Source organism: Aplosporella prunicola (assembly GCF_010093885.1).
Source record: "Aplosporella prunicola CBS 121167 unplaced genomic scaffold K452scaffold_6, whole genome shotgun sequence".
Lineage (NCBI taxonomy): Eukaryota > Fungi > Ascomycota > Dothideomycetes > Botryosphaeriales > Aplosporellaceae > Aplosporella > Aplosporella prunicola.
Window position 1 is genome coordinate 525,456 of NW_022983534.1, and position 26,149 is coordinate 551,604.

At 56.2% G+C, this 26,149-nt stretch overlaps 9 protein-coding genes across 9 annotated transcripts; 5 read left to right on the plus strand and 4 right to left on the minus strand.

The window, feature by feature from the left end:
• Positions 1-12: 12 nt before the first annotated feature.
• Positions 13-1,609, minus strand: K452DRAFT_245521 (uncharacterized protein). Its single transcript, XM_033537983.1, has 3 exons — positions 1,203-1,609; positions 628-1,040; positions 13-542 (listed from the first exon to the last, which is right to left on the minus strand). The coding sequence occupies exons 1-3, from the start codon at positions 1,410-1,412 to the stop codon at positions 314-316; spliced, it is 852 nt and encodes a 283-aa protein (XP_033400276.1). The 5' UTR covers positions 1,413-1,609; the 3' UTR covers positions 13-313.
• A 222-nt stretch (positions 1,610-1,831) lies between these two features.
• On the plus strand, positions 1,832-5,057 carry K452DRAFT_295997 (uncharacterized protein; the record flags this gene model as incomplete). Its single annotated transcript, XM_033541881.1, has 4 exons — positions 1,832-2,599; positions 2,652-3,083; positions 3,139-4,960; positions 5,035-5,057. The coding sequence occupies 4 exons, from the start codon at positions 1,832-1,834 to the stop codon at positions 5,055-5,057; spliced, it is 3,045 nt and encodes a 1,014-aa protein (XP_033400277.1).
• A 1,127-nt stretch (positions 5,058-6,184) lies between these two features.
• On the minus strand, positions 6,185-7,453 carry K452DRAFT_295998 (uncharacterized protein; the record flags this gene model as incomplete). The annotated part of the gene is made up of 3 exons (XM_033541882.1): positions 6,185-6,425; positions 6,524-7,242; positions 7,325-7,453. 3 exons carry the CDS (start codon positions 7,451-7,453, stop codon positions 6,185-6,187), a joined length of 1,089 nt encoding a protein of 362 aa, XP_033400278.1.
• A 1,277-nt stretch (positions 7,454-8,730) lies between these two features.
• On the plus strand, positions 8,731-12,607 carry K452DRAFT_266507 (uncharacterized protein; the record flags this gene model as incomplete). Its single annotated transcript, XM_033538794.1, has 4 exons — positions 8,731-8,988; positions 9,551-9,676; positions 9,748-9,863; positions 9,927-12,607. The coding sequence occupies 4 exons, from the start codon at positions 8,731-8,733 to the stop codon at positions 12,361-12,363; spliced, it is 2,937 nt and encodes a 978-aa protein (XP_033400279.1). The 3' UTR covers positions 12,364-12,607.
• Positions 12,608-14,942: 2,335 nt separating this feature from the next.
• Positions 14,943-18,580, minus strand: K452DRAFT_266511 (uncharacterized protein). Its single transcript, XM_033538795.1, has 4 exons — positions 18,224-18,580; positions 17,820-18,165; positions 16,202-17,766; positions 14,943-16,152 (listed from the first exon to the last, which is right to left on the minus strand). The coding sequence occupies exons 1-4, from the start codon at positions 18,308-18,310 to the stop codon at positions 15,121-15,123; spliced, it is 3,030 nt and encodes a 1,009-aa protein (XP_033400280.1). The 5' UTR covers positions 18,311-18,580; the 3' UTR covers positions 14,943-15,120.
• A 175-nt stretch (positions 18,581-18,755) lies between these two features.
• On the minus strand, positions 18,756-20,067 carry K452DRAFT_316543 (uncharacterized protein). The gene is made up of 4 exons (XM_033543977.1): positions 19,798-20,067; positions 19,706-19,745; positions 19,345-19,653; positions 18,756-19,291 (listed from the first exon to the last, which is right to left on the minus strand). The coding sequence occupies exons 1-4, from the start codon at positions 19,904-19,906 to the stop codon at positions 18,934-18,936; spliced, it is 816 nt and encodes a 271-aa protein (XP_033400281.1). The 5' UTR covers positions 19,907-20,067; the 3' UTR covers positions 18,756-18,933.
• A 1,368-nt stretch (positions 20,068-21,435) lies between these two features.
• On the plus strand, positions 21,436-24,242 carry K452DRAFT_143788 (uncharacterized protein). Its single transcript, XM_033535446.1, has 3 exons — positions 21,436-22,366; positions 22,420-24,042; positions 24,095-24,242. The coding sequence occupies exons 1-3, from the start codon at positions 21,542-21,544 to the stop codon at positions 24,104-24,106; spliced, it is 2,460 nt and encodes an 819-aa protein (XP_033400282.1). The 5' UTR covers positions 21,436-21,541; the 3' UTR covers positions 24,107-24,242.
• Positions 24,243-24,777, plus strand: K452DRAFT_143789 (uncharacterized protein). The gene has a single exon (XM_033535447.1). It carries the CDS (start codon positions 24,379-24,381, stop codon positions 24,703-24,705), a length of 327 nt encoding a protein of 108 aa, XP_033400283.1. The 5' UTR covers positions 24,243-24,378; the 3' UTR covers positions 24,706-24,777.
• Positions 24,778-24,998: 221 nt separating this feature from the next.
• Positions 24,999-26,010, plus strand: K452DRAFT_296003 (uncharacterized protein; the record flags this gene model as incomplete). Its single annotated transcript, XM_033541883.1, has 7 exons — positions 24,999-25,044; positions 25,132-25,158; positions 25,215-25,224; positions 25,288-25,300; positions 25,351-25,393; positions 25,449-25,540; positions 25,606-26,010. 7 exons carry the CDS (start codon positions 24,999-25,001, stop codon positions 26,008-26,010), a joined length of 636 nt encoding a protein of 211 aa, XP_033400284.1.
• Between the last annotated feature and the right edge of the window lie 139 nt (positions 26,011-26,149).

The window sequence follows — 26,149 nt, forward strand, 5'->3', positions numbered from 1 at the left end:
AAAAAAAAAAAAAAAAAAAGGACAAATCATGTACAAAGCCTCTCTTGCGCCAACGCATTTTTTGTGCTGTACCTCAATCCAATAAAGCACAGCAGTAGCAGAAGAAACCCTTTCAAATTACACACACATAATTGTGTCCAGAAACCGTACGCCGTCCGTGATTACGAAGGAGACTATGACCACGACGCTATGGAGGAACGCGCATAAACCCAACTTTCAGTAAAAAAACAAAGCAAGCACGAGCACACGCTCTGGTGTCTGTCTAGAAAAAGAAAAAGAAAAAAAATGCAATTCTCGCTCTCGCACTCACACATCATACGGCCTTGCGCAGGCGCGCGCCGGCCCACAGGACGGGCGCGAGGTGCTTGGGCAGGTTCGCGCCGAAGAGGCTGACGAACCAGAGGATGGTGAAGACGGCGACGGGCGCGAGGAGCAGCTCCGTGTGGTGCAGGAAGGGCAGCGCGTTGTAGCCCAGGAAGGTTATCACGGTGTAGTAGCCGAAGGCGAGGAGGTAAAGCGAATTTCCGATTAGCGAGGAGAGCCTGGAAGGGGAGAGGGGGGGTTAGCGGACGGCACGGTGGAAGCGCACGGAGGGGAGCGCTAGCTAGCTAGCTCTCGAGGACTCACCAGTAGTCGCGCGCGATCAGCGGCATGAGGACGAACTGGACGACGTAGAGGAAGACCCAGACGGGGAAGAAGGCGCGGATGGCGACGTCGAAGCAGTAGCCGAACTCGAGCTGCTCGCCGTCGCCGGGGGCCATGAAGAGGCCGTGGCGGCGGCGGCCAGGCAGGCCCGCGACGCCGGGCCCTAGCAGGCGGCCGACGAGGAAGTATGCGCTTGTTGCGAGCAGCAGCGACAGGGCGACAAAGTGCACGAAGACGAAGACCAGCGTGATGCGCAGCGTCTTGGCGAAGCCGTCGGCGTACGCCAGCCCCCAGGCCAGCGACGTCAGGATCAGGAAGAAGGACAGCAGGTACGTAAAGGCGGGATCCGGCCGGTGCCAGGTGTTTTTGGTCTCTGTAGCGGCGGGCGTCAGCTTGCTCAGCTTGCGGCGGGCAGCGGCAGCAGCAGCAGCAGCAACAGCAGTAGCGGCGGCGACGGCGGCAGCAGCGCGCGCGTGTGGGTGAGGCGCTCACGCTTCTGCGACATGGGTTAGCTACATTGCGCGGGGCAGCGATGCGTGTGTGGTGGGTGTGCGTACATGGTAGTAGATTGATCGGAAGACCTTCTTGGGAGCTATGATCAGGCTCATCATCTCCCACACGGCCGTCTCAAAGTCCATCTGCGGGAACTTGAACAGGCGCTTGAAGAAGCGCGGCATCTTGAGGCCTTGGCGACGATTGCTGGGGGCCAGGCCGCCGAAGTTGTTCGAGGGCCCACCATGACGCGGGAGGGAGATCTGGGGATTCATGTTGTCTGTTGTCGCGGGGACGAGGGCGGCGGCGTGGAGGGGAGGGGAGGGTTTTAGTTATTGGTGGGAGAAAAGTAAGTGGAGGATTGAGAGTAAGTGGTTGAGAGAGAGTGAGATGGTTAGATGCCCAGCTCAATGCGCGCCAAGGAAGCAAAGGCGTCATTGCGCAAAGAGAGATTGCTCCGCTTTCGTGGCCGTCGCCCACATCCGCCCACAGCACCCACCACGCACGACACTTCACTCGAGGCTTCCTAGAGCCTTGACACGTCTGCGAGCGCCGTGCATTCCCCCTGTGCCACCTGCTGCTGCATCCTTACTTCCCAAGTTACGACGACGACTACTACTACCATCACCATCTCTCTCTTCCTCTCTCTGCAACTTTTCGCTGCTGCTGACCTCCGGCGGCGCAAACTCCAGCCATGGCTGACATGACGCCCGAAATGGCCTTTCTGCAGTCGCTGCAGGCCGGCGGTTCCAACGAGTACGACCCGGCCGCGACGGCGCCTGCTCAAGACGACGACGAGGACGACGATTACGACCCTTCCAGTCTGATGCCCGACACGATGACGCCGACGACATACGACCCCGCTGCCCCCTCGTCCAACGCGCCCTCGCGCACCGCCTCGGCCGCCCCCGACGCCAACTCCACCAACAAGCCCGCGGCCACCAAGCCTCCACGAACTATGGGTGGGTTTGTCGTCGATGATGAGGACGACGAGGAGGAGACGACTGCTGCTCCCGTCGCGAAAGCTGGTACTACAGGTGGCTTGAGTGGAGCACCGGTTTCTTCGCATACGCCAGAGCGTTCTGTTTCTCAGACTCCAGTCAATGCACTTGCTTCATCAGATGTACCAATACAAAAAGCTGCACAAGATCAGGGTGTTTCAGGTGTTTCCAATGGCGCTTCCGGCGCTGCTGCTCCCGTTCCTGCTGATTCGTCTGCTTCCGTCAATCAACCTCCTCCCCAGTCCCAGCAGCCGCCTGCGCCTAACGGCACCGCCGCTAAGCCGGCGACCAAGACGCGCCTGCCGCAAGACCGCGTCGGCATCTTTGAAGACAGAATCGCCGAGGATCCCAGAGGTGACATGGACGCCTGGTTGAGCTTGATCAGCGAGTACAGGCGGAGAGACAAGCTGGACGAGGCCCGCGCCGTCTATGCTCGTTTCTTCAAGGTCTTCCCATCCGCAGTAAGTTCTTTGTGAGCTCCGCGGTCCGGAGACGCTACTAACAAGACGCCAGGCCGAACAATGGGTCGCGTATGCCAACATGGAGCTGGAAGCTAACAACCTCTACGCCGTTGAGCGCATCTTTGAACAATCCCTTCTGCAGCTGCCCAACGTCCAGCTTTGGTCCACTTACCTGACGTACATTCGTCGCCGCAACAATCTCACCAATGACCCGTCAGGAGCTGCTAGACAGACGGTTTCCATGGCCTATGACTTTGTCCTCCAGAACGTCGGAATGGACAAGGACGCTGGGCAGCTCTGGCAGGATTATGTCGATTTCGTCCGCTCCGGCCCTGGCATGGTGGGAGGCAACACTTGGCAGGACCAGCAGAAGATGGATTTGTTGCGCAAGGCTTACCAGAAGGCGATTTGCATTCCGAACGAGGCGGTCACTGCCCTTTGGAAGCAGTATGACTCATTTGAGATGAGCCTCAACAAAGTCACCGTAAGTGATTTATAGCTAACTTGTCTCTTCTAAATTAGGCTAACTAGTTGCAAAGGGCCGGAGGTTCCTTCAAGAAAAGTCGCCCGCGTATATGACAGCCCGTAGCTCTATCATTGCTTTGGAGAACATCACCAAGGACCTCAGGAGGACAACCCTGCCCCAACTACCGCCAGCTCTCGGCTTTGAGGGAGACGTGGAATACGTGAAGCAAGTCGACATCTGGAAAAAGTGGATTGCCTGGGAAAAGGAGGACCCTCTTGTGCTCAAGGACGAGGACATCTCGGCCTACAAGGCCAGAGTCATCTACGTCTACAGACAGGCGCTCATGGCATTGCGATTCTGGCCAGAAATGTGGTTTGACGCTGCTGGATTCTGCTTCCAGAACGATAAAGAGACGGAAGGCAATGACTTTTTGGCCAAAGGCTGTGAAGCCAATCCCGAGAGCTGCCTCTTGGCTTTCAAGCGTGCAGACAGGATCGAGCAGATGACTGCTACCGAGGAGGGCGAGGAGAGCATCATCCGGCGTGGAGAAGCTGTCCGCGAACCTTACCAAAAGGCCTTGGACGCTTTGTACGCCCTCATTCAGAAGACAAAGGCTCGCGAGACTACCACCATTGAACGAATCAAGGAGAATTTTGCTCAGCAGAACCCAGAGTCGGAAGAGGAAAAGTCGGACGAGGAGGACGATGAGGAGGAGGGTAACGACGCTAATAAGGCCAAGGAAGCCGCTCTTCGTGCTCAGATCGATGCGATTCAAAAGGGCAACGCCGCGCAGATCAAGCTGCTCTCCAGGACCGTGTCCTTTGCTTGGATTGCGTTGATCAGAGCCATGCGTCGGATACAAGGCAAGGGCAGGCCTGGCGAGAGGATAGGTGGTTTCCGTCAAGTCTTTGCCGACGCCCGCAAGGCAGGCCGTATCACGAGCGACGTGTATGTCGCCAGCGCTCTCATTGAACATCACTGTTACAACGACCCCGCGGCCACGAAGATTCTGGAGCGTGGCATGAAACTGTTCCCCGAAGACGAGGAGTTTGCGCTGGAGTATCTCAAGCACCTTATCGCGAAGAACGACATCACCAACGCGCGCGCTGTCTTCAAGACTACTGTGAACCGATTGGCGCAGAAGCCCGAGACCCTGTCCAAGGCGAAGCCGATTTACGCCTTCTTCCACGAGTATGAGTCGCATTACGGCGAGCTGAGCCAGATTACGGAGCTCGAGAAGCGCATCGCGGAGCTCTTCCCCGAGGACCCCCAGCTGTCGCATTTCGCGCGGCGCCACTCGAAACCGTCCTTTGACCCGACCTCGATCCGGCCCATCATCTCGCCTCTTACGCAAGCGCGCCCCAAGCCGCCTCCAGGCCTGGAGCCGCCTCCGCAAGCGGCAGCGCCACCCCCGCCGGTGCCGGCGCCGCAGCCAGTGGTCGCGCCCGCGCCTGTCGTGCCGCAATCCATGCCGACGGACTCGCCGCGCCCGTTGCCCGCGCAGATCGCGGCAGTGCGCGACTCGCCGAAGCGGCCGTACCCCGACGACTCGGACACGGACACGGCGGCGGCGCCGCGCAAGATTGCGCGCGGCGAGTCGCCCCTCAAGGGCGCGGCGGGTCGGCGCCTTGCGGCTGCGACGCGCAATGTGCGCGAGGGCGCGGGCGGCGGAATGGGCCTCGGTGCTGGGGGGCAGCCGCCGGCGCCGCTTCCTCGCGACGTCACGTTCTTGCTGAGCATTATCCCGCGCGCGGACACGTACAACTCGGTGCGGTTTATTCCCGAGCGCATTGTCGATGTGCTGCGGAATGTGCAGTTGCCGGGCTCGTGGCCGCCGCCGACTCGGCAGGTTCCGCTGGGGTATGGGGGCGGGGGGATGGGTATGGGTGGAGTTGGTGAGTAGCTACCTAGTTCTTCTCGTTGTGTTTGATGGGTCTTTGGAGATGATGTGCTGACTTTGTGATGGCAGGTGGGGCGCCTTATTACCGCTAGACATGCGTGGATTGTCGCGTTAGGGGGCTCTCTCTCCCTTTCTCCCTCTCTCTCTCTCTCTCTTGACTGACGTAGACCGAGTTTGATCGGGTGGGCGAGCGCTGCTGGCGCGGCATCGACGGACACGGGGTTCTTGGCGCACGAGGATGACGGATGACGGATGACGGCGCGGAGGCGCTCTCTAGGTCTTTCGGGCCTGGGTTGGGGTCAAAAGAAAAAGAAAAGATAGGTATGACGGTGCTTTCGGGGCAGACGCGCGGACAGCCGGTCGGGTTTGGATTGGAAAGAAGCGCGGAAATGGCCGGATGGGCAGTAGGTATGCAGACACACGGCGGTAATGAGATGACGGTCACGGCACGGCACGGCACGGCTGCGAGGGAGAAGGAGAGCGTAGGTAGTGTGGGTTGGGTGGGCGAGAGGAACGCGGGAGCGAGCTGGCGGGCGGGTCTGCCAACCTAAAGACTACCTGTTACTGCAGCTTATTGTCTGGTTCCCTTGCCGCCTCCTCCCCTCCCTCCCTCCCTCTCCCTCTCCCTCTCCCTCTCCTTTCCCCTTTCCATTTTCCTCATTTTTGCCTTCAACTTCTTCTCTTTTTCTTTTACTTTTTCTTTTCTTCCGTTTTTTTCTTTTTCGTTTTAAAGCACGGACGGACGGGTTTCGGTGGTTGGTTGGGCGGACGGGAGGCTCATGTGTAAAGTAAAAACTGCTGCTGCTGCTGCTTGCTGGGTTCTAGGGGTGATCTGATACGGGGTTCGTAGATAGGATGGATGGTGGGTGGGGGAGGGGGTGATTGAGAGGGATGGGATGGGTGGGATGGGGTGGAGGATGCATGGAATCTTTACTCTCTCTCTCTCTTTCTCGCTCTAGTGTGTGTGTGTGTGTGTGTATAATTGCGTCCCGCAGTTGAGGCGTCAAGGGCACGTTTATGTGTACAATAGGTATGTCGGCTCGCAGACCAGTCCTCCGCATCGCACCGCACCGCACCCAGCAAGGCCCACCCCAACCCAACCCCAATCCAGCATCACCATCTTCATCATCATCAAGCACGCGCTGTAGCTCTCTCTCGCTCTCTTTCTCTCTCTCTCGCATCGCTCACCCCCTCCCCCCTCCACTCCCCCCAACTCCCCTCAAATAATCAAGTCCCACAGCACGACAGTCGAGCACAGGGCGCACGTGGCGTAGAAGACGAGCTGCGCGGCGCTGCGCCGGTCGACGGCCTTTTTCAGCTGCTTGTTGCCGCTGCCGACGTTCTCGGTCGTGAGCTCCGAGTCCTGCACCAGCTGGTCGATCTGCGCGGCTTGCTCGAAGAGGTTCGTCGCGAGTGTGTTTTGTAGCTCGGAGATCTCGAGGAGGGAGCGTTCGGTGGAGCTGTGCGTGGTGGGGGGGGTGGGCGTTAGTGAGGGTTGTTGTTGTTGTGGGGGTGGTGGATTGTATTGGATTGGAGGTTGGAGGTTGGTTGGACTTACCGCACTTTGTCCAGCGTGTCTTCGTAGTGCTTGAGCATGTCCTGGTTCTCCTCTGCGAACAGCTGCAGCTGCTCCTGGCTCAGCTGCTGCTCGACAGGCAGGCCGCTGTCATCGAGAGCGGCGGCACGCGAGGGCGCCGCGCCGCGACTTGCCTCGTCCGGCGCCATGGGCGGCATGATGGGCCCGCCGCGCGCCTTGTACAGCACGCTCTTGCTCTTCTCGCGCTCGCGCTCCAGCCGTATCTCCATCATCGAGGCCTGCGCGCCGCTGCACTGCTCCAGCTCCCGCCCCAGGAACCACACCACGCTGTCCCGGTGCAGCTTGACCGTGTTTTGGCGCGCTTCCTCGAGCTCTTCCTCGGGGCTCTTGGCCGTGATGGCCCCGCCTGCTGCCCATCGTCCTAGTGCGCCGAGGCCTTGTTGCGCGCGCTTGCGCAGCGCGATGGTCGCTTCGGCTGATTGCCGTACCTTTTCGGCGTCGCTGAGGTTTTTGATTGCGGATGTCAGCTCGCGCAGCAGTTGCTTGGTTTCGGCGTCGATTTGCTCGCGCTGCGTGTCCGTCAGGTGTTTGCGGTCTTTGTCGGTGCGGGGCAGCGATGACGACGAGTCCGTCCGCGAGAGGTGCTGCTGCTGCTGTTTCCGCCGCGGCGGCTGCGCGGTCGAGAGGTAGGATTGGCGGATGGAGCGGAGGTAGCCGTGCAGCTCGGCAATGTGTCTATGCTGTGCGTAGAGGGAGAGCGGTTAGACGGGGATGATTTGGTGGTGGTTTGGAGGCGCCGGGCTGGTCTGGCTGTTAGCTCACAATTCGGTAGGCCTCCTTCAGGAAGGCCTCGACGTTGTCGGCGTCGGGCTCCGGGGCGCGCGCCGCTGCCGCCAGGGGCGCGACATTGTGTCGCTGCAGGGCGGCGTTGAAGAGGGTGCTGAGATCCATAGCTAGCTTGTGTGCGTGCCGTGTGACGACTTGCCCCCGGACGGACCTCAGACAGCTTGTCGGAAATAAGCCGCGCCTTGGCTTCGCTTATGCCCGGCGCCAGATGTGCGCGTTGCGTGTAGCGCCAAAAGCTTGATGCGACGTCCCTTCGTGTCGCTTTTTTGTTTGTTAGGTACTGCTGCTGGGCTGAAGAGCGTGCGTACATCTACGCCGGGGATTTATCAATGGCTGGTTCACGAACACGGTTGCCAGGGCAGGCCTGTCGTTTCTCTGTCTCTTCGCCGGATGGGCAACAATGAGTCTGCCCGCGCTCTACGCTTGCAAGTGCGAGAGACAGTAGTCACTGCAATGCTTTGGGGTTTAGTAGACTTGTGAAAGACCTGTCTCGTAGTACCTAATTTACGAAACGAACACGCTCCCAACTGACTACCAGAACCACTGATGCGATCTCGTGCGCTGGTGCGTTAGCCACTGCCACATTCCGTAGTGCAGGCGTCAGTCCCTGAGACGTGGCTGCTGCTGCTGCTGCTGATGATGATGGTGGGCGATGGTGACTTCCTCTTTCAAAGATTTCCCGTTTTGGTGATGATCGTCGTCACTGCTGCCGTCGCGACTGCTGCTTCTGTTTTGAAGCCCAGCGTCGCTCCTCCAACCTAGTCTATAAAACCTTCCTCCTCTTCAACCCTTCCCTTCCTCCTCCACCTTCTTCCACCTTGCTCTCTCTCTTTTCTCTCGAACACACTCTTGCAACAGCACCAAAGCCTCTCTTCAACGCCGTCTCATCCACGAATCCTCCGCACGTAGCCGTTCAAGTCACGCTGTCTCGGTAAGTTGCATCCGCCTGCATGAGCATCAAGCCCTCTTGTCCGACACGATCCTTGCCTCTTTCCCCACTGTCTCGAGCCTGCGGCTTCACTCGGACGGCTTGCCTCGTTACGCGGTCCATCAGATCTGCTTTGCCACATCTTGGACCCGTAACATAGCAGTCGCGTCTGAGCTGGCTTCAGTTTCACTGCTCACCATCATCACCTTTCAACAACCTTCATCATCCTTTTCCTTTCGACCACCATCACCACCTCACATTCGCCTTGACTGCAAGTCTGGCTTCCCCTCAATTTGGTCCGGGATGGGTTGACAGCAACATACTGACGTCTTGTTTCCTGCAGGTTGCCGCCCGTACTCGCGCGCTTCCGTCTCTAGCGCTTCGTATCGACCCGCGTCTGCTGCGCATCGTGCGACCTATTCCCTTACCGTACAACCGTTAGATCTACGACACCATGGCCGGTGCTGGTAAGCGTCGTGCTAAGGCCGAGGACCCCTCGTCTTCCGGCGAGCCCTCTGCGGAGCGTCAGAGCCCGCCCTCTGGTCAGCAGGTGCAGGAGTCCGCTGAGCAGTCGTCTGCGCCTCGTTCGACTCCGCAGTCTCTGCCTAGGTTCGATGGCAACCGTGACCCTCAGGAGGCCGCCACTTTGAGTGTCGATATCCGTGGCCAGGGCGACTTGATGGGAATTGCTGGCTATTATGCCGCTCGTGGTGTAAGTCCAGACCTATCCTTCACACATGTCCGCCCCATGTTATTGTTCTTGCTATTGTACCATGCCCCATGCCCATTGACCTTAGCCTTCTCTTGCTCATACCCCTTTCCCCTTGGCCTTGGCCTTCTCTTTCCTATGCCCCTTGCTCCTTGACCTTGCCCCTCGACCTTGCCACTTGACTCAAGCCTTCTCTTTCCCATGCCCTACCCCACCGCTCGTTTGGTTGTTCAAGGCATCGCGCACTTTCACGAAGCAAACGAACCAAGCCCTACTTCAAACGCGCCCTCCGGTGCCGGCCCCGCTGGTACCCGGGTAGCCGCTTGCAGCCGGATTGGGGTTTGTATAAAGCCTCCAGTCTTCGACCTTCCTCCTCCTCCTCCTCCTCTTCCTCTTTCAATTTCAACCCCGACACCACCGAACATCTCAAACACACCCAGCCTTTGCATCAGCATCTCATATTCCTCATATCTCTTATTCCCCCTCAACACATTCTACTATCACCTCCTTCGTCACAGCGGCAATGGCGAGTCGCAACTTTGAGATCAAGACTGACTCTGCGCAGCTGGATATCCCGGCCGACATGCCTAAGCGTCCTGCGAAGCTCAACACCCAGGGCCGTGAGGTGGTCATCGGGCTCAACACATTCAATGTGGTTGCTATCCCGTCTAAGCCGATCTACCAGTACGATGTAAGTACCACCTTCACCTACTCAATCAAAGCTCATCATGCCGAACAATTTACTGACTCGGTCATTTTAAGGTCATCATCGGCAGTGGCAGCGAGAAGCGTGGCCTCATCAAGGCTGTCTGGAACAGCAAGACTCTGCAGAACCAGCTTGGACAGAACTGGATCTTCGATGGCAACAAGATTGCCTGGTGAGTCCCACCTCAATCTCAACTTGACTTTCGGGGTTTTTGCTAACAACTTCTGTTTGATAGGTCCCTCGACAAGAAGGGCCAGAAGACCATCAACATTGACCTCGATGTCGAGCGTGGCCGTCAGGTCCGTCCTGACCGTAGGGGTCGCAACTCTCATCGTGTCGTCATCCGCGAAACCAAGACTGTGAACTTCACTCTCTTGAACTCCTACCTCGCGCGTCAGGCGGACCACACCAACGAGGTTACCGAGGCTCTCATCTTTTTGGATCACCTCATGCGCGAGACACCCACTCGCAAGTTCACACAGATCAAAAAGAGCTTCTTCGCTCGTGGCCAGACGCGCGTGGACCTCGGCTTTGGCATTGAGGCCTTCAAGGGCGTCTTCTCATCCATGCGCATCGTCAACGGACCTGCCAACAAGCCCGGATTGTCGGTCAACGTTGACGTCGCGAACGGTACCTTCTGGGCTGCGGACAAATTGCACAAGGCTGTCATCAACATCTTGGGCTTGCAGCCTAATATTTTCCTCAACCAGTTCAGGTTGATTCTGCAGAAGGGAAACTGGGACAAGTCTCCGATGAAGGCCAACCTCAAGCGCCTCAGCAAGCTCGGCATCAAGGTCAAGCATCGTGGAATTGACAAGGAAACCGGACGCCACCCTGAGTACATCATTGAGAAGGTTATCCCTCGTACCGCTGAGGAGTACAAGATCGAGCTCCTCGATCGCGATGACGCGGGCAACATCACCAAGCGCACTTGGTCCACGATCGCCGAGTACTTCCTTGTGAAACACGAGATCCCGCTTATGAAAGGCCTCCCTCTTGTGAAGATGACCAAGAAGGACATTATCCTACCGATGGAAGTTTGCGAGATCCTCCAGAACCAGCGCTACCCGTTCAAGCTCAACGAGAAGCAGACTGCGGCCATGATCAGGTTTGCGGTCACGCCTCCCAGCGATCGGATGGAGAGCATCAAGCATGGCCTTGGTATGCTCGACTGGAAGAGCGACACTGTGCTGCAGATGTACGGACTGAAGATCGATCCCGCTCTGGTCAAGGTGAAGGCTCGCCAGCTGCAGCCTCCGACTGTCCAGTTTGCCGGCAATGGCCCGCACGTCCAGCCTGGTGAGTCTGGTAGGGGACGTTGGCAGCTCATTGGCAAGAAGTTTGTCGGCAAAAATACGGCGCCGCTCAAGTCCTGGGGCTTCTGCATCATCCCGGCGTCGAGGGGTGGTCCTAACGATGCTGATCTGAACACGACCAGGCGTTTCGCCGCGAAGTTTGCCGAAGTCTACGCTAGGCACGGCGGCCAAGTCCTGACCAAGGATCCCATTGCTCTCTTCTACAACGTGCAGAGGGATGAGATGCTTCAGGAAGCCTGGAACAAGGTCGGCAACACCTACCAGCAGCGTCCGCAGATCATATTCTTTGTCGTGCCCGACAGGAACAGCGAGACTTACAACAAGATCAAGAAGGGTTGCGAGTGCCGCTACGGCGTCGTTTCCCAGTTTGTCCAGATGGCTCACGTCGTCAAGTGCCAGGACCAGTACATTTCCAACGTGTGCATGAAGGTCAACGCCAAGCTGGGTGGCTTCACTTCTCGGGCTGTCGGCAACCTGCTGAAGATCGCTCCTCAGAGCGCCAAGATCCCGACCATGTGCATTGGCGCTGATGTTTCGCACCCATCTCCTGGTTCGCCCAAGGACGGCTCGATCGGTTCCTTTGCTGCCATCACCATGTCCCTCGACACGACTCTCACCCGCTACGCCGCTCAGTGCGAGACTAACGGCTTCCGCGTTGAGATGATCACGACTGCCAACATCACGAATCTTTTGGGTAAGATGGTCACCCACTGGTCGTCTACTATTGGCCGTGGTCAGCTTCCTGACCGTGTCCTGTTCTTCCGCGACGGTGTCTCGGAGGCCCAGTATCAGCATGTGATCGAACAGGAGGTTCGCGATATCAAGGCTCTCTTCAAGTCCATCAGCCCCAAGTCGAACACGAAGTTTGTGGTCGTTGTCGCCTCCAAGCGCCACCATGTGCGCTTCTTCCCCGACCGTAATGCGGGCGACCGCAACGGCAACCCCAACCCTGGTACCCTTGTGGAGACTGGTGTCACGCACCCTTTCCAGTTCGACTTCTACCTGAACGCGCACTCAGCCATCAAGGGAACTGCTCGTCCAGTGCATTACACCGTCATCTTGAACGAGGCGGGAATGCCTCCTGATGAGCTTCAGCAGATGATCTTCGAGCACAGCTTCCAGTACATCCGCTCAACCACTCCGGTCTCTATCTTCCCGGCGGTCTACTATGCTCACCTTGCCTCTCAGCGTGCTCGTGGTCACGCCAACCCTCCGGAGGCTTCTTCTGGAAAGAAGCAGACTGAAGAGAAGAAGGACACTGCTACTTCGATTTCTGAGAAGACTCCTACGGAGGTTCAGCCTCTGGCTCCCATGAACCCCAGCTTGGGCATTGACTTCGCCATGTGGTACATCTAAGCTGCTTTCTCTGCAGTCCTTCCCGGTGTGGCACTCTGCTTGGCGACTTCAAGCTTGGGTGGATGATTGACTGGTATTCTGGCGATTTCCTGGTTGGAGGAATCCGGCGATACCCTTATGACTTTGCTAACTCTTACGGTTTGCTAACCCCTCATGATTTTGCTAACTCTCATGATTTTGCTCTCCTTCAGGACTTTGCTTTCCCTTCACAAAAAAAAAAAAAAAAAAAAAAAAAAAAAAAAAAGTGGCGGCTTCATCCTTCGGGGGTTCCACTAAATTGCATGATGATCATCGGGTCTTGCTTAAAACCACAGGTAGTTAGTTCAGTTCGAGATGCAATAGTCCTCGAAAAACATGGCTCCCTTTGTGCTTGTGACTGCTGGGTTTGGAGGCTCACTGGCTGAAGACTGAAAAGCGAGCTGGTACTTGCGAAGGGCTTGCTATCTATGGAAAGTCCAGTCAAGTCTAAAAACTTACTGATGATTTAAAACAGTACAACACTCCCACGGGTTCAACAACACAGGTCCGCAGTGTCGGAGGCAGTAAGGTATGAGCCTCACATGGAAAACCCCAAGATTGAGCGACAGTGCGGTATGTATCAGCGCAAAACGACATATCAACAAACTCAAAACCACGGCTCTGAAACCAGCCAGACAGACAGACAGACAGACAGCCAGGCAAGCAGATAAGCCCGACCCCAAACAGCAAGAAGAGAAAGCAAGCCACTTGCCAAATTAAAGCGCCAGCAGAAGCAGAAAAGAAAAACAGGCAGAGCCGACCTCTCGCGGCCCCTATAGAGGTTAGAAAGAGAAAAGGCTGAAGGGAACGGTGTAAGAGTAAGGCTTTTGGGGCGGGGAGAGCGAGAGGGAGAGAGAGAAGGATGTCTTTTGGTGGGTATGTGCGTGGTGGATTATGGTGGTGTAGGTTGTTGGTGGTGGTCGTTGGAGGGAGGGAGGGAGGGAGGTGTTTGCTTTGACCTGCTGGGGGGTGTGAGGTGCGGTGGGTGGGTTCTGTGGGCTTTGCTGTGGGGCTGTGGGGAGGAGGAGGAGGAGGAGGAGGAGGCGGCAGTGGAAGGGTTAATTCTGCGCACTAGGTAGGTAGGTAGGTAGGTAGGACTCGTTCTTCTAGACCCCGAGCCGCTAACCAGTGCTTTGCTGCTGGTTGGTGCTCTGCGGCCTTCTTGGATTCTTGGGTGCCCTGTATAGAGAAGCTTGCGCAGCTCGCGCTCGCGGCTGTCCTAGGTTGCTCTTCGTTCTTGAAGCTGCTTTGCCGGAAGCTTCTTCACTTGCTGCTGCTGCAATCAACTCCTAGGTCGCTTCGACATCGCCACTGTAGGTCGCCACCACGCTGGGAGTAGTCGTACGGAGATTTTAAGGTATATGAGGGGGAAGGCGCAGGAGGACCCAGAAACGAAAACGCGATTATTCAGAACTCGACGACACTTTGGCCGGCAATGATCGTGTACACGACCTATATTTCCCAACATCGCCTGGACCCCTCACAAAAAGTCGAGGAGCTTGCGGAAGAGCTCGCGCGGGCGTAGGAGAGCGGGTATGTGGTCGAGACGCGATGCCCTTCGCCATTGGCAGTGGGAGCTGGTGCCCAAAGCCACTGATCCATAGGAAGACAAACAAAACACATTGAGGACGTGAAAGTTCAGCGCGCGACGTCCAAAGTTCAGCCTCCACGCTAGCCGAAACTAGAAGAAGCCTCCCCCCTCTATCAAACAGCCATTACACAGCCCGCCCAGCACGCACACCAATGCGTAGCAAAACAAGCGCAGCAGCCTCTCCCCTCCCTCCCAACGTCCATCGAACACCAGACTGGCGACAGTCCAAAGCCAAAGCCAAAGCCATCCCCATCCACACCACAAACCCAACACATCCCCCAGCCCACCAGCCGCTCGACGTCCGACGTCCAACGTTCGATCATCCCCCCCATCGCTCGCGCTAACTAGCCGCATCCAGCCCAACCTCGAACGTCGATCCGCCGGCACCATTTGGTTGCCAATTTGCTGCTCCAAGACTTTTTGGTTTTGGGCGGCGCGGGGCCGGGCTGCGCTCCTACTCCACCGGCACCCCTAGGAGCACCCTGCACCGTGCGGCGTGCGCGCTGCGCTGCGCTGCGCTAAGTACCATCACGGTGGGCGTTCAAGCTGCTAGACGTTCGACGTTGGACATTAGGAGGTTCCGCACTAGTTAAATAAGGGGGAGCCTGGGCTGCGTGCTTTGGCATGCAACTTCGAACGTAGGTAGGCTCGACGGGCAGACAAAATGAAAAAATGCACGAGCAGCAGCGAGCAACGGATAGCGCGGGCTGCGAACATGTTCAGCTTGCCAGACGTCCGATGTTGGGCGTTTCGCCGCTAACCGCTTGCAGAAGCTTGCTTTGTGCGAGGAACCTTGGACGTCTGATGGATTTGGCAATGAGCAACGGGCTGCCTTTGCGCGGTTGGAATGAATGAACTTCTGCTGCACTTAGGTACGAAGTACTGCACCTTATTTGTGCACGCTCTTCTCTGCTGAGACATTAGTTGTCGTAAGCACACACGACAGACACCAGCAAACATCACACACAGACAGAGAAAGAAACCATCCATAATGTATCATATCCCACCCGCCAAACGCACCCAAGATGATTCACCCACCCATCCGTCCCTAAAAAGAAAGCAAGCAGGCAAGCAAGCAAGCAAGCAGCCGGACAGCCTTATTCGGACGCCCGCGTCCTCTCTACAAGCAAGCCCTCGCCTCTCACAACCTAGATACCAAACTTCGACTTCACGGCCCCCATGACAAAGCCCCGCTTCTGCTTCTGCACAAACTTCTGCACGTCGTTCGCCCATCCCGCGCTGTTGTTCTCCAGCCTCTCCATATTGTCGTCCATGATGCCCAGTCGCTCCGTGCGCTCGTTCATCTGCCGCTGCAGGTACGCCCAATAGCCCTCGTCCTGCTCGCCTGAGGAGCTGCCAGCTTGACCCTGGCCTGCCGGGTTTTTGGCTGCGCGCTCGGCGTCGTAGCGCTGGCGTTCCTCGGAGCGCTGCTGGTCGAGCATGCGCTTCGAGGGCGGGCGATCAGGACCACCGATCAGTAGGTCCAGATCAGAAGGCGTTATGTGCTGAGTGCCTGAGATCCACTGCAGATTTGAGATGGTGGGTCGCGGCGGGATCAACATGTTGGGGTTGTACAGCATGTCGAGGCTGCCGCGAGATACCATATCTTGTCCTGTACCCCATATATTGACCATCGCCATTTCTGCAGGACCATTCCAGCCCAGCAACAAGCCAGTTGAAGTGATGTTGGATTCGCCGAAGCGACGGGTATCAAAGACGTGGTCGATTTTCGTGGAGCCAATTTCCTTGAGCGCAGGAATGCTGTAGGCGCGGACATAGCCGTCACCGAATAATCCAAGCAGTGCGTACCCCGAGTCTTCAAACCTGGCTACCATTGCGCGGTCGCAGAGGAATTCGTCCCACGACTTGCTGGCACCCTTGTGGGTGGCTGGCTTGAAAATGCGAGCTCCAGTGAAGGTGACGACAACGAGAACTCCGTTAGTCTTGACGCCCTCACGCAAACCGGCAACCGCGCGTTGCGTGGCATAAGCGGGAGCGCAAGTCTCGACCTTTATAGGTGAAATGCTTATAATGCGATCGTCAAGGTGAACGGAGCCAACGAATTGCACCGTGTAGCGGCCACTGGGGTCTGGGAGGAGCTTGAAGGTAGCAAGATGTCCCAGGTTAGTACCCACATGGAGGAGGATGCTGGAATAATCTTCGTCCTCAAGCGTCATGACCTAGAACGTCTCTTAGTGAAAGACAACAAACAGAGGTAACTACACTTACGCTATACTCCATGCAGGTGGGGTACTCAAGCTTGGGACCACTTGCGTTGCTGCTTCTCCGGAAGCTACCGCGTTTGTCTTGTTTGATGAAGTCTTGCACATTTGCCTGGTAGATAATAGCAGGGCCCCTTAGGTCGATGATTGCGAGGCTGCCACCTTCGAAGCCAGCAGCAACAAACCCAACATCCGAGAGCTTCAATGCTGAGACTGCGCCATTCTGCTCGTCTAGAAGGGTGAATGGCATGAGGCCTTCCGCCAGCGCAGGGTCCCTTCGAGGAGTTATGTCAGTCAAAACATGCGGTTTGTTACCTTCCGCTGGTGGAGGCTCGCTTCCAACTTTGGGATTGGTGCCCCAACGGAAAACGGCAACCTCGCCACTTCTGAAGCCAGCAGCAAGCTCGCCAGTGGCACCAGACAGTGACAGGTGGGCAACCTCGACTCCTTCAATCCTACCCACAGCTCGAGCGCAGTCGACTTGGAGAACAGATTCGTTTTCAATTTCATCTCCGTGGCCTGCATCCCATAGTCTGATGCTACCGTCTGCATGAGCCGTTTGGATGATGTTACGATGCTCGAAATGCTTCAATGGTAGTTTGCCCGCAGCACCGCCCTTCAGTATTGCTGGGCCGCGGGAGCGTTTTTCAACCATTCCGAGCCATCTGGTTCTGTCAACAGACGCAAGGCTAACGCGGTTGACGAAGGGGTGAACAAAAGTCATGGAAACATGAAGTTGGTTGGTTGGGGATATGGGCAGTCCGCTAGGGAAGCTCAGAGTGACAATTTCTCCGGAAGACAACAGAGCAAGTATGGCAATAGGATCGTGTGCGCCAGCATAATGGGGCGACGTCCGGGGTATCAAACAAAAATCAACGACTTCAGCATTGGGAGGTGTTGGCAGAATTCTCTGGCGTTTGGGGTTCTCGAAATGGTCGGACAGCACTTGCCAGGATGAGGTGTTGTAGATTGGAGTCCGTCCTAACTCGAATAACGTAAGACCCTTTGTTGGCATAGCGGTGGAACCGCCGCCAGCGACAAGTAGCGCCGTGTCATCAGGGTCCGATCCATTGGCACACCAGGCTATCCGGAAAATGGGTTCCTTGAGAGGAGCTGTGTCCGAGGCTTCGTCAAGAGTCTTGCTGCCGGCTCCGGGTTTATTGATGTTCGCGTCATGAAGCGTCCGAGCCATGACGATTCGGCCGTCCTTGGGATCCCATACAACAAGACTGTTGTCTTCATGGCCGGTTAAGATAAAAGTGCCAGTTGGATGCCAGACAGCGTGTGTCAGTCTAGGTCTCCGCGCAATGTTGATCGACGACGCATCAGAGTCTCCACCAGGGGCACCAGGTGGTACCTCATAGCGGAAGAACTTCTGCGCTTGGTTCTGCTTAAATGAGTATGTGACGGCACCCTCATTGTAACCAATCAAAAGTTTCCCGATGTCTCGGGGGTGCAGAGACAGCGTTACGACTGGTGAGTAGCGAGCTCGAGAGTCGAAGTCTTTCCAGAAGTAGGGCAGTCTAAAAGGAGCAAGTGCCTCGCGGTCCATGTCGTATGCCAAGACATCGCCTATGAATAGGTATCAGTATCCGGCGCCACCCTAGGCGCTGAAAGCGACTGACCGTTCTGCATTCCCAGCAATGCGTAATCCAGTGTGGGGTCTGTGTGCAGCGCAGTTACAGTACCCGGCGGCGAGTGTGACGCCAGCAGTGTCTTGGTCTCCAAAGAGAATATGGAAAGGTCATTTTTGGAATCAAGGCAGACAAGCTTATTGGCGCAAAATTGCAGTGTCTTTACGGACGGGCTGTCCTTGGCTGGAAGCTTGAAGACGACGCTGATGCGACCTTCGCCGAAGACGTGGATCTGGCCATGGCCGAATTGTGTATTGTTCGTTCCAACCGCGATTAAGGACTGAACTGGATCGTATGCGATCTGGGAAATCTGAGAGTTGATGCCGTAACGGTTGATCTGCGCAGATGTTAGTTAGTGCAACTTCGAGCGTGGAGGGTGGGCAGCGGCGCGGTACATGGTCGAGCAGGAACAGGTCTTGGGTAATGCCTGCGGAGAGGTCGTTCTGAATGCCCGTCTGCTTCCCTCGTAGCAGATGCGCCATGGCGGACTGCTACTGTGACTACTACTACTACTACTACAGTTGTGGGCGGTGGTCGGTGGACTTGCTGCGCGCAGGTGGGTGCGGGCGGCGGTGCTGCTGGCCTTGCGTCGTGGGGCTTGGAGCGGGAGCCTTGTCGGCGGATTCCATGGACCCTGGATAAGGCGGCAGTGGCACGTCATCTGCATCGGCCGATGCCCAACTCGGAAAGCACCCGACCATCAAGACAATGGATTTTAACGTCCGTCACTGTCAACCGAGATTCACAGTGAAGCGAGATGGTGATACTTATACCGAGTAGAAGAAGACACCCAGCTAAGATATGTAGAGTCTGTATATACTCTAAGGACTTTTTATCTATACCTAGGATTCGGGCTAGGAACTGAGCAAGAAGTACTCTGTAGGGGCTGCTCGTATCGTCCCCTGTCATGCTATACGGTGGATTTTGGTTCGCGATAACAGACGTTAATTCCTCTATTGAATGACTATTTTTAGTTCGTGACCCGTCGAATGGTATCCGTGTTCCATGCACATCTCGCAACGTCAATCCCTGCATGCGAGCACAGCCCTACATGCTCAACTCAAGCTACCAGAGGCCTATCCAAACGAGCCTCCGCAATGTCCACCTAGTTCACCATAACATCCGGGTTGTGTGCCGGCAACTGTTTGCTGCCGCCAGCCTCGTCCATCTCCATGTCGTCGTCACCGTTGGCCTCGCCCTCGATCTCCTCTTCGTCTTCTTCGTCATCGCTGCCGCTGCTTTCGGCTTCAAGGTCCTCGCTGCCGGCATCGGAGGCATCATCCTTGGGGCCAGCAGTATCGTCGGCACCTTCCATCTCGGCATCCTCTCCCTCAGCCTTGACGCCCTCCTCCTCCACCTCCTCATCGTCTTCACCTGCACCGTATGCGTCCTCGTCGTCGTTGGCCAGGTCAGCATCGGGCTGGTCTGGTGGGAATTCGGCCGGTGCGCTCTCCTCAGAATCCCTACCCCAAAAGTCAGAATTTTATGTTTGCTGCGCAAGACGGAGGTGACATACCACTTGATGGCGAAGCGCGTGACTCTTGGCTTCTCGGCGAGAATGTTGCGGCGCACCTTGTCGATGACAGGCTTCGCGGGCGGCTCGTTGATCAAGGCCTCGTCGGTGTACTCGTTGTTGACGTAGTATCCAACCCGCACGAATTCTCTCCCATCATAGCTACACGTGAGAAGGATGACAGTGACGCCAAGAATCTCGTTGTTCGGAATGCGAGTGAGGTTGGGCGGTCCGGCCTCGAAAACAAACTTGTTCACTCCGACCGGGATGGGGCCAACTAGAAGGGAGTCGAGTTCTTGGTCATGCTCAGAGCTGGGGTTGATGTCAGTGCGGAAGCGACATTGCGCAAACGACAGAGTCTTACGAAGTAGCAGAGCCGACGTAGGTAAGCTTCCACTCAAGATCTGCTGCTAGTCAGCGCATGCCAGAGGTCGCGTGGAAGGCATACAGTCATACCAGACTTCAGTTGCTCAACGCACTCGAAGGTGATCTCAAACTCGTATGGTGCGGTGAAGGGCGCCGGGTTGTTGAGCACGCTGACGTTTAGCAAAGAGACGACAGACATGTTGACGGTACTGGAGCTGTGCCCGAACAGTAGTTGGCAAAGGGTAGGCAGACGCTCGTAGCTGAATTTATTGCGGTCGTGGGTATCGTCAAGCAGGAGCGTGGGTTGAGGCTGGAGAAAGACAAGAGTGTGATTGTGCTGGTGTGTTTACACGAAGCGGGCTGGCTTGGATGGAAATGCACTTAATTGAATGGCCCGGGCGGGAAATCGCGTAGTCGCGTCGCGTGTCAGTGCAACGCGTAGTGACCTCCACCCCTCCAACTACATGCCTATCTGCCTTTCACCCCGCCTCCATCCCCTGTCAGACAAGAAACGTTGCTGTCAACCAAAAGCAAGCCACGTTTTGTTCCGTATGCGGTCTCTTTGACGCATGCAACTTAGCGGGATGCGATCCCTACTGCAAGAGAGAAAGCCTTGCAGCAAACTGACTACCCAGCGCGATGGTTCCAGCTCAAAGGCGGTCCGAGCAACAAAACAAAAACAAAGGCATCGTATCGCATGCCGGGCAGTGTTGGTATTGATGTTGGTACGGACAAACATCCAAAGCACTCCACTAATTCGGGTAGCCGCCGTGATGATCGGGTAGCAGCCGTAGGGATCGACGTTGGCAAGTCGCACTACTGCTACCTACAACACACAGGGGGGTTTATACTGTTATTTATAGGACTTGCATTCCGGAGGTTTCTGGTTTCCGGGACTTCCGAGAATGCCCCTTTACCCCCTGTCTCACGAGAGGCATCGTAGAGTATGGCGGCTACTGAGCCGATCTAAGAGACAAGTCCGGGGCGGCGGCGTTCGTTTGGCGCAGCTAATTGGCGTATTCGCGTGCAAGCTACCATGAGCGGGAACGCTTTGCGGCCCTTTTTGGTGGCGTAGTTAAGTATTATTATTGCCCAGCGACGAGTTCATTAATGTCAGAGGAGCCGAGAGAGCCGTTTGAGGTGGGAGGGTGGTAGTGTGTAATGGAGCCTAAGCACAGCCGCACGGCGCAGCAGCCACGGCGCAGGCGTCTTTGAATAGAACGAAATTGCCCATCACTTTCCGCAAAAGGGGCTTTGGATGGGCATCAAAGCAGGTCGCCACGTGCTGAGAGTGAGACATATGCACATCGCTGAGCAGGCAGGTGGGTGACATCGCCTTTACCCGCTTGGGCCTTGCCCGCGTTCGGCGCGCCGGAGAGTCAGGTCTTGTCTTGCCCGCGCCGGGCGTTGCCGCAGCTGACGTTGCTTTAATAAAGTGACGTGCACAGGATTATTGCTTGCCTCTCCCGCCGCAGTGACGAGGCGCATTTGTTCAGATTAACTATCGCACCCGCCTGCATCGCGCACCCTGCTCGTGCCGCCCTTCCGTCGCGCGTCGCCGTACGCCCTTGATCGCCCAGCAAGCGAAGGTAGGCCAGAACCCCAGAAAGCGTCATCCTTCTGGCCTTTTATGCATCCTTAATGCCTTCTCCACGCCGGCCGAGGCGCCGCACGGGCGACCAGAGCGCTGATACAAGGAGGCGCCGGCTGACAGCCTGCTTAGGCGCGAAGTGAGAAAATAGCCACCACCGAACCCCAGTTCCCGTCCCCATCACCGGCTGAGCCTCAGCATCAGCGGCTTTGTCACCCCTTCTGGCCTCAGCCGCAGCAAGCCATGAGTTACCAACAATACCCCCAGCATAACTACGGCCTTGGAGCCACCTTTGTTCCTGGCGGCACCGACGACTACTACATGCCCACCCCCGAGCTCGTCGCGCCCGCTCCTCAGCGCGTCATGCAAGAGGACGTTGACCAGATCCAGAACCAAGTCGCCCACATGGAGCTCGAAGCCAACGCTCGCCAGGGCTCGGTGCCCCCTCACCTCATGAACGGCTCAAGCGGATACCCCCAGAGAATGTCCAGCATGGTCAACCTCTCCGCGCAGCCCCACGATTACAGCCGTTTCTCAGACGGCACCCACGCCGACATGCCCAACTTCTCGCCTTTTCCGAAGATCCCCAACCTGCCGAATGTCCCACCATCCGACGAGTCCAAGGAACATATACTAGAGTCGGCGCGCGTTGGCGTACTCAACTCCAATGACCCGGAGATGCAGCTCGCTTGGGCGCAAGACGCGCTCTCGTACTGCGACGCCTCCAGCATGCACTTGGACCGTATATCGATTGGCAAGACGAGCCGGCCCACAACACCGGCTGTCGAGCACCAAGTTCGACTGGACGCGATGAACATAGTCTCGTTTCTTGCGGATCAGCATCATCCAAAGGCCGAATTTATGAGGGGTATGTGGCTGGAGTTTGGCAAGTTTGGAATGAGGATAGACAAGAAGGAGGCTTTCAGGTGCTACTCGAGAGCTGCGGACAGACAATATTACCGCGCGGAGTATAGGATTGGCATGCTTTTCGAGCAGTCGAACGACCCCGTGAAGGCACTAGTTCACTACCAGAAAGGCGCGGAGGCAGGAGATTCGGCCTCTAATTATGTAAGTCATACCGGACAATCATGCTTGGGATGATCGCGCTGACCGTGATATAGCGACTTGGCATGATGACTCTGCTCGGACAGAATGGCCAACCGCAAGATTTTTCAAGAGGCATCTATCTCATCAAGCAAGCGGCTCAGACAGCAGATGAGAACGCCCCACAGGGAGCCTATGTTTTGGGCATGCTGCAGGCGAGAGAGCTGCCGCAGATCAATGTTCCGGAACAGTACCTTCCTTACAACGAGAAGGAAGCAAAGGCAAACATTGAAAAGGCCGCCTTCCTCGGATTCGCCAAAGCCCAGCTCAAGATGGGTGCCGCTTATGAGCTGTGCACTCTCGGATGTGACTTTGATCCCGCTCTCTCTTTGCATTACAACGCCCTCGCAGCACGTCAAGCTGAACCCGAAGCGGACATGGCTATCAGCAAATGGTTCCTTTGTGGTTACGAAGGAGTTTTCCAGAAGAACGAGGAACTTGCCTACGTTTATGCCGAACGTGCCGCCGAGGCTGGTCTTGCTACGGCAGAGTTCGCCATGGGCTACTTCAATGAAATCGGCATCCACGTCCCTGTCAACACAGAAAAGGCCATGGAGTGGTACGACAAGGCTGCTGCCGATGGCAACGATGATGCCATTGGTAGAATTGAAGGTATCAAGAGGTCAAACACTTTGTCGAAGAAGGATCACGAGAAAATCGCCGTCAACCGCATCAGATCCTTGCATGGATCCAAGAGAGGTCAGAGACCCGACAGATTGTCCAGAAACAACCATCAACCAGCAATGCCTTCGGTGTCAGAGGTGACTCCTATGTCGCCTGGTTACGGCCCAGGTGCTGTTACATCTCCCTCCTCTGGCCGTCCTCCACGGAGCTCATCGGCCGCTCCCTATCCTCTTGAGGATAAGCCTCTAGTTGGCGCACCTATGGAACGTCCAAGTTCGGCGGCGCCATACCCAATGGACAACGGGCCTCCTATGCCGTTCGGCGGTCCTCCCGAGGCTCGCGCGGCTTCAGCCTTCAATATCCTCCCGTCCAACGTCCCCACAAGTCCCTCCAAAAGGACGTCACAGGGCCGTCCTTATTCTATTGAGAGTATGGGCCCTGCCGGCCGCGGCCACCCAATGGCTGGTCGCGGCGCTCCTGGCTATCGTCAACCTGGAGGTCCTAGCGTGGAGCGCCCCGAACGTATCTCCGTGTCATCTAGCTCAGGAGTCCCTCTGGCTGGCTACGGTGTCGGTTCGCCTGATGGTCGCGGCAAGTTGCAGAAGCCGGGACAAGCCGCTATGGGATCTCCTGTACCGGACATTGGATTTACTGCACCTGTGTTACCACGCGCAGACCCGAAGCTGCCACAAGGTTATGAACGCACCAGCACGATGGCGTCCCCGCCTCCTGGCTCTGGCGTCATGAGCCCGCGGCCCGGCACCTCTAGTGGCAGACCTGGCACTGCGGGTACTGCTGCTTCCTCGGGAAGCAGGCCCGGGAGCTCTGGTAGACCCACCGGCCCGCAGCACGCGGCGACGGCACCGCCATCTAAGTTGCAGCAAGCGCAAGCCCCAAGCTCTGGCCCAAGCACCCCCGCACCACAGGTCAAACCAGCAGCGACCACATCCGCAGTAAAGGGTCCCAAGACATTCGAAGAGATGGGTGTCCCGCAAATCAAGGAGAATTCGGACTGTGTAAGTGTCGACTCTTGCAAAATTCATTTAGTAGAGACTAACCGACCTATAGGTTGTAATGTAGATGAACCTGAAAGAGTTTACGCTGTGGTTGAACAACTTCAGCTTCGACACTCAAAAGAATGCGTGAACAGTTGTGCGAGGCGAGAGTTTGGACTGGGGAGAGGTGGGAGTGAAAAGAGGAATGATATCACGGCCGTTTGTTAATCACTCGTGTATCTGTTCGCTGCTAATACCTCTGTCAAGAGTGTATTGCGGTCCTCAGTTCGCTTGAGATTGACCTACCAGGAACTAGGCGCTCCTCGGGTGGGATGGCCGACAGAGGTTCTTGTTTTGATGCATAGCGTTGCGATTTCTAGTACCTGGGTGATTAGGTTCCTTGGTCCTTCCGTCTGTCGGAATCCTTCGACTACTTTAGTTTCTTCTTTCTATTCTTCTTCGCTGTTCTTTTCTTCCCCCTTACCTTTTTTAAACTTCGAACTTTTTGAGGGGGTACTTTTTATGGAGGGGGTGCTGTTTGCTTTCTTCAATACTGTTTCTGGAGACGTTCATACGCCGGACTTTTGTACAGGAATTCACCCTGTTTGCTTAACCGTCTCTATAGGAGTATTGATTATGTTGTGTTTGTTATACATTCGTCCTCAGTGGCTCCGAAGAACATAGGGTTATGCAACCAGGATGGCTTGGTTATGCCCACCAAGCTGGCGTACCCAAATTACTTTGAATGACATTATTTTGAGAGGGGTTTGAAGGGAGGTATCTCTACGGAATATACAAAATATCGCGCGGTTTGGTACTGTACCTATCTACTTCGCGAACGGTTGATCGGGACTCCTCGGACCACACATGTGGGTGGTGACTTCCTCATCTGTCACTGCAAACTTGGCTTCCATATAACATGCGCCACGCCACAATCCTTCGTTTCCTGACCGCCACTCACAGTGAGCTCTCCAAACATGGCGCCCCGCAAAGAGAAGACTGAGAAAGTCAGCGGGAATGAGGGTGAGTGTACTCCAATCTCAGGCGCTCACCTTGCAAGGAAGCGCAACGCCAATTTCTAGCCTTCCACTGACTTGAACTCGTATTTAGCGGCTGATACCATTCTCACCTACCTACGTAAGTTAGGGTCAATTTTGTCTATCTTGTATTTGAGCTCACTAACGCATCTGTAGGCAAGCAAAAGTACGTCCAGTGTGCCGTTTCCCTCGCTGGCAATACAAGCTAACTGAACCTCTCGCAATTCAGCCGTCCCTACTCCGTATGCTCACATAGATCGCTCCAAATTGCTCACTGCTTACGCGCCTTCAGGCCACCGATGTCTCGGCCAACCTCCATAACCGCGTCTCGAAAGGTGAGTGAGACGTGCTCGGAGTTGTCCGAAGCCGCGCTGACTTTCGTCATCTAAGCCGCCGCTGCGAAGCTTCTAAAAGAACTCCACGAACGCAAAGAGATCGAAGGCCGTGCGTCTGGCAAGCAAATCGTGTACCATGCAATCCAGGTCCGTACTAATCCTTCCGTTACCATTCATGGCAAGTCACTCCGCTCGAGACTAACTCATCACAGAACTCAGCCGATTCCGCCGGCCCAGAAGAGCTCGCCGCCATGGATGCTTCAATCCAAGCACTCAAAGACGAGACCACTGCCGCAGCCGGAGAAGCCAAGTCCCTGCGGGCTAAGCTCACAACACTCAATGCTACCATGTCAACGGTTGACCTACGCAGCACTGTCATCGGCCTCGAAGCCGAAACGCAGGAACTCCGTGCGAGGCTGGATTCCTTGCGAGGTGGCAGCGTGCGTCCTGTCACAGGCGAAGAGAAGGCTGGCATCGACAAGGAGCTGGCGCGCTGGAAGAAGGCCGAGGCTGCGAGAGGAAAGATTGCGAAGGAACTATGGGCATACATTTTAGATGTGCTGCCTGAGGATGTGCAGGCTGCAGAGTTGAGAGAGAGCTTGGGACTTGATGGTTAAGCGTGGGACTTTTGCTCCATTTTCTCAGGACACCTTTAGTAATTGCTTTATGGCTTCGTCTCGCATTTGGGGATTAAGTAGTTATTATGGTTAAGTATGTAGTTCGACAGCGCCTCGGTAGGAGTAGTTACGTGGTAGG

Coding starts and splice junctions, on each gene's coding strand:
- K452DRAFT_143789 (XM_033535447.1), top strand. CDS start 24,379: ATGCATAGCGTTGCGATTTCTAGTACCTGGGTGATTAGGTTCCTTGGT.
- K452DRAFT_245521 (XM_033537983.1), bottom strand. CDS start 1,412: ATGAATCCCCAGATCTCCCTCCCGCGTCATGGTGGGCCCTCGAACAAC. Junction 1,041..1,202: donor TCCGATCAATCTACTACCAT/GTACGCACACCC, acceptor CGCAAGCTGAGC/AAGCTGACGCCCGCCGCTAC. Junction 543..627: donor CTGATCGCGCGCGACTACTG/GTGAGTCCTCGA, acceptor CTCCCCTTCCAG/GCTCTCCTCGCTAATCGGAA.
- K452DRAFT_143788 (XM_033535446.1), top strand. CDS start 21,542: ATGAGTTACCAACAATACCCCCAGCATAACTACGGCCTTGGAGCCACC. Junction 22,367..22,419: donor GAGATTCGGCCTCTAATTAT/GTAAGTCATACC, acceptor ACCGTGATATAG/CGACTTGGCATGATGACTCT.
- K452DRAFT_266511 (XM_033538795.1), bottom strand. CDS start 18,310: ATGGCGCATCTGCTACGAGGGAAGCAGACGGGCATTCAGAACGACCTC. Junction 18,166..18,223: donor ACCTGTTCCTGCTCGACCAT/GTACCGCGCCGC, acceptor ACATCTGCGCAG/ATCAACCGTTACGGCATCAA. Junction 17,767..17,819: donor ATTGCTGGGAATGCAGAACG/GTCAGTCGCTTT, acceptor ACCTATTCATAG/GCGATGTCTTGGCATACGAC.
- K452DRAFT_316543 (XM_033543977.1), bottom strand. CDS start 19,906: ATGTCTGTCGTCTCTTTGCTAAACGTCAGCGTGCTCAACAACCCGGCG. Junction 19,654..19,705: donor TACGTCGGCTCTGCTACTTC/GTAAGACTCTGT, acceptor CATCAACCCCAG/CTCTGAGCATGACCAAGAAC. Junction 19,292..19,344: donor ACGCGCTTCGCCATCAAGTG/GTATGTCACCTC, acceptor CTTTTGGGGTAG/GGATTCTGAGGAGAGCGCAC.